The sequence below is a fragment of the Atta colombica genome, unplaced genomic scaffold (genome assembly GCF_001594045.1).
Source record: "Atta colombica isolate Treedump-2 unplaced genomic scaffold, Acol1.0 scaffold222, whole genome shotgun sequence".
Classification (NCBI taxonomy): Eukaryota; Metazoa; Arthropoda; class Insecta; order Hymenoptera; family Formicidae; genus Atta; species Atta colombica.
Window position 1 is genome coordinate 854,536 of NW_017259319.1, and position 4,971 is coordinate 859,506.

Sequence of the window (4,971 nt, forward strand, 5' to 3'; positions counted from 1 at the left end):
AAAAAATCTATTATTTGTACTGTTAAAAAATATTGTTAAATTGCTAAAAAAGTTTACTAAAAATAACTTTAAAAAAGTATCGCTAGAAAAGAAAGAGTATTTCGCTTTCTATATAAGAACTTTCATCTGCAGAGATTCAAAAATTCCATCAAACCACACTTCGAGGCGTGTAAAGTTTGCGGACAGGAATACTGCATGGAGCCTATGCACAATCTGCCAGAACCGCCAGAGGATATGCTCAAGGAGCCACAAACGGACGTGAATACATCCATACAACTGAATTCCTACAATCAAATGAAGCTTCAAACGTGATAATATCGACTCGCAGGAACGACTCGCTTTTCACGGTTGCGCTTAATCTATAGGATGCCAAAACATTTTGAGAAACAATTAACAAGAAATGTCATTCGCTCGTGTATTTTTATCGTCGGTTATTGCGATAACTATCGTGGCAGTCAACATTCCATATTTATAATCTCGTTATAAGGATGATAATCACTTGCGAAAGAGTCATTAGGATAAGAATATATCTGTTATATACTTCTCATAAAATGTTATTACTTCTTGTAAACTGTTACTCTTTACGCCATTGTCATGTGATAAACTATATAGACAAGCACTGATTTGACATAAGAGTATATTTCTGTATATATCACAGTCAATACGCAATCTAATGTGTACAACATCGTTAACCATAATTTTAATAAATTATTATATATTGTCCAAGAATATATTTCTCTCAACGATATCCGACTTTTTCATATTGTTCTCTTAATTTCTTTAATAGCATTTTATCTTCAAAAAAGTTGAAACAAAGTTTATCATTGTCACAACGAATATCACTTTTTTCTCTTTATAACAATTCACGAGTTCATATTTGGGGGGGGGGGTTTATATTAAACGATTATATAATACAACGAACTGTAGAAAAGATTTTGCTATATATATATAAGCGCGCTTATGCTTAGAATCTCCGTTACGCAGCGGGTTTCCATCGTATTGAATCCTCATATGATAAATTAGATATAACTAATTGCATTATGCGTCTCTGGGACACAAGTCCCGTGATGGCATTTTCTCATTTGAGCATCGGGCAAGCTCAAGTTCGCATTGAAGTTTACCTTAACGTTTGTTCCGCTTAAAGTTGCCGAACCATGACAAAGAAGTTCGAATTTAATTGGCGCATCGAAGTGCCGGAGCTCTTGAGAAATGGCTCGGTGTTCGATCGATGGTTTGAAGACAAGGAGACTACTGAATACGAGCCGAATTGCCTATTTAAAGTCGACGAGTACAGTTTCTTCATATATTGGAAAAGTGACGGCAAGGTAGCTTATTGCAAAATCCTTGTAGATTTCTTTCTAAACAAATTTTGTTATTATTTTTTAATAATCGAATTCACCAGTAAATATCTCATAACTTTTTATAGGATGGCGATGTTATAGAACTGGCTCAAGTGAGCGATATTCGTTATGGGGGGACACCAAAGGTAAAAAAATTCGTGTAAAGAAAAATAATCCACATGTTATAAAAGCTTGCAGTAGCATTGCAACATTTCAATGTTATCGTAATATTGCTGGATCGTTGCAATGCTGCTAGAATAATCTGTGAGAACAATATTATAGTAATAGTTTGTTTCATCGAGTAACAATCAATCGATTTATTTAGGATCCAAAGTTATGCAATAAATTAAGTAAATACGGAACGTTTGAGCAATTAGATCAAAAAAGTTTAACTATCTGCTCCGGAGTGGATTATACGAATATTACTTATCAGCACATTGTATGCCCGGATGCACAAATAGCTAAGGTAATAATCAAGAAGTTGTGAAAGAATTAAGATTATATACATAAATTCAAACTTTAAAAAATCTATGAATACTATTGCAACTTTTTTTAAATTTGATTCTAAAATATTATATTCTTATCATAATTAAATTACTCAGGCAGCGTAAGTTGAGCATTGATCGTTAACATACAAAATTACATTACTTACAATTTAACATTTAATTTAATTATTCAATTTGCTCTTTTATCTTTTGTTTTAAATATACATTTGATTTCCGTTTGCATTTATTTTGTATGGCTTTATCGATAATGTAATTAATGCTCTCAATTATCTTCTTATTTAACTTCTCTATATGTTAATGTTAATCTGTGGTTAATCAATTCAGGATTGGCAAGCTGGTTTGCGTTTAATTACGCACAATACAAAAGCAAGTAACGTTTGCCCAACAATACAGCTTATGAAGCAGTACGTATTCATTAATTCGAATTCAATATAACTGCAAAAATATAACAAATATTTGTTTGAATGCTGATGTCGTTTATTTTGATCATTAAATAAAATTTGGCTGCTCATTAATCGGATCTGCCAGTTGGATGCGGCTAAGTTTTCAAATCGATTCGAAAGGAAAGGTTCCTGTGAAAGTGATATCAAAGACTTTTGCATCTGGAAAGACCGAGAAACTCGTTTATCAAGGATTATCGGAACTAGGTCTGCCCAATGGAAAAGTAAGTCAATAAGAGAATTTTCAAAAGGAAAAAGCCTTAATTAATGTTTGTGAATGCGATCAATAAAGTTTACTTAAAGTTCAGTTTAAGAAAATTCCAAAGTTATCGCTGCAAGTTGTACTTTTTCCTATTCCAAATGGAATAGAGAATGAATAGCTTTTTCATTAATTCAACAACGTAAAAGTATTTCGCTTACAAATGATTTTTGCATGTAAATCTACGTAAAAAAAATAGTATTATTATTTTGTATATTTACGAAGTTATTACCTCGTATATATACGAAGTTTATACGTTTTTAAATATTATTATTTGGCGTATAACATTATTTGATATTTAAAGATGTTGATATTAATTGTAAATGAGAATTGATATTTATATTCAGATTATAAATCAGATTATCAATTCTCACTTACTTGTATAAATTAATAATATAAGAAAATATATCGACATGCACGCATATTTTATAAATTATTTTATAAATTATAATATATTTTATAAATTATTATTTCTCACGTTTTAGAACGACAAAATAGAACCAGAGGCCTTCACGTTTGATAAATTTTATAATTTGTACTTCAAGATATGTCCTAGGAATGATATAGAGGAGCTTTTTCAATCCATGTAAGTATTAAGTTGGATTTTGCATAATTTCTCACATTATAGAAGACGTATTTTCTTGTTTATAGCACGAAAGGGAAAATCGATACCATAAGTTTGCAGCAATTGGTGGAATTCATGAATACAAAGCAGAGAGATCCGCGACTCAATGAGATCTTATATCCACTGTATACAGAAAAGCGATGTATCGAGATCATCAATGACTACGAAACGGATGAGAAAGCAAAAGCGGAAAGTGAGCTTCCACAAAATTTAATTTATTTTTCGTTATCGTTCATTTTTTATGTCGTGTTCTATTTTATTATTTTCAGAGAAACTGACGAAGGACGGTTTTATACGATACTTGATGTCAGATGAAAACGCGCCGGTATTTTTAGATAAATTGGAAGAATGGATGGACATGGACCAGCCGCTCTCGCATTATTATATCAATTCGAGCCACAACACTTATCTTAGCGGCCGTCAGATCGGTGGCAAAAGTACTGTTGAAATGTATCGACAGGTTCTGCTTGCTGGTTGCAGGTAATACAATCTTTCAATTTCTAACGATATATAGATCGAATAGAAAACGATATACAGATCGAAAAATATTTTGGAATGATTCTGGATGAAAAATGAAAAAAAACTATTGCAGGTGCGTCGAGTTGGATTGTTGGGATGGAAAAGGCGAAGATGAGGAGCCGATTATAACTCATGGCAAAGCTATGTGTACCGACATCCTTTTCAAGGATGTGATTTATGCTATAAGAGACACTGCATTCGTCACTTCCGAGTATCCCGTAATTCTGAGTTTCGAGAATCACTGCTGCATGAAGCAGCAATATAAATTGGCTAAATATTGCGACGAAATATTTGGTGACCTGTTGCTGAAAGAGCCCTTAAAAGATTATCCCGTGAGAGATGCGTCAAGAGACACCACGTTTAAAACTACTTCTACAGTAGTCGCATTGCAGCGTTGCAAGCGTCGCAATCAACATCAAGCTAGTTCAATTCTAATTGGACACTCTTGCGACACGCAACGTTGCGATGTGACTAATGTAGAACCAGCTTAATGATCCAATCAGCAAATTAAAATTATCATATGTGAACGTGTACATTATTTTCAGCTTGAGTCTGGATGTCTTCTCCCTCCGCCAAGCGCATTGAAAAACAAAATATTAATAAAAAATAAACGATTAAAGCCGGAAGTGGAAAAAATCGAGCTCGAGCTTTTCCGCGCCGGACAATTCGAAGACAAGGATGAAGTTGTAGAAGATGCCAGTGCACCCGCAAATGCTCCACCTCCAGAACCAGAGCCTCCGAAGGTGATTAACCACATTAATGAATTTTCAAACAGTTAAATTTCATTTTATCTTTCTCACTCTTTTTGAAAAATCAACAATATTACCTTTGATACGTTATGCAGGAAGGCGAAGCTCCTGCCGGAGGCGAAGGTGCTGAAGAGGTACAAGCAATCCAATACACGGGCAGTACAATGCAAGTTCATCCTTATCTTTCGGCAATGATAAACTACGCGCAGCCAATAAAGTTTCAGAGTTTCGAAGCTGCAGAGAGTACGTGATATCATTTATCGAAACATTCTACTTATCAGTAATTGTATATTTAAGATGATCAATATAAATTGATCAGTATAAATTTGTGATAACTTTAAGAAATTTATGAAAATCATTTTTAACATTAGAGTAAGTAGAGTCAAAATAACTGATTTGTAAATTTTTAAATAACGATGTTTTTTTAAACTTTCGCGTTTTTGCATAATATGTAAATGATTAAACTGATTCATTTATTTTTTCTCTTTATTTTTTTTTTTCAAAGAAATATATATATAGTATTATATATTTAA

At 32.8% G+C, this 4,971-nt stretch overlaps 2 protein-coding genes across 2 annotated transcripts in view; both read left to right on the plus strand.

The window, feature by feature from the left end:
- The window catches only part of LOC108687953 (sodium- and chloride-dependent GABA transporter ine-like), a 14,189-nt gene extending 13,468 nt beyond the window's left edge, over positions 1 to 721 (plus strand). Inside the window, exon 11 of the mRNA XM_018193997.1 lies at positions 133 to 721. Coding sequence (XP_018049486.1) covers positions 133 to 312 — 180 coding nt within the window. The 3' untranslated portion in view covers positions 313 to 721. The remainder of the gene's footprint in view (positions 1 to 132) is intronic.
- A 378-nt stretch (positions 722 to 1,099) lies between these two features.
- LOC108687948 (1-phosphatidylinositol 4,5-bisphosphate phosphodiesterase-like) overlaps positions 1,100 to 4,971 on the plus strand; it is a 7,867-nt gene continuing 3,995 nt past the window's right edge. The window contains exons 1-11 of the mRNA XM_018193993.1: positions 1,100 to 1,325; positions 1,427 to 1,486; positions 1,666 to 1,806; positions 2,171 to 2,250; positions 2,375 to 2,510; positions 3,031 to 3,131; positions 3,197 to 3,363; positions 3,440 to 3,650; positions 3,763 to 4,021; positions 4,235 to 4,432; positions 4,534 to 4,681. Coding sequence (XP_018049482.1) covers positions 1,155 to 1,325; positions 1,427 to 1,486; positions 1,666 to 1,806; positions 2,171 to 2,250; positions 2,375 to 2,510; positions 3,031 to 3,131; positions 3,197 to 3,363; positions 3,440 to 3,650; positions 3,763 to 4,021; positions 4,235 to 4,432; positions 4,534 to 4,681 — 1,672 coding nt within the window. The 5' untranslated portion in view covers positions 1,100 to 1,154. The remainder of the gene's footprint in view (positions 1,326 to 1,426; positions 1,487 to 1,665; positions 1,807 to 2,170; positions 2,251 to 2,374; positions 2,511 to 3,030; positions 3,132 to 3,196; positions 3,364 to 3,439; positions 3,651 to 3,762; positions 4,022 to 4,234; positions 4,433 to 4,533; positions 4,682 to 4,971) is intronic.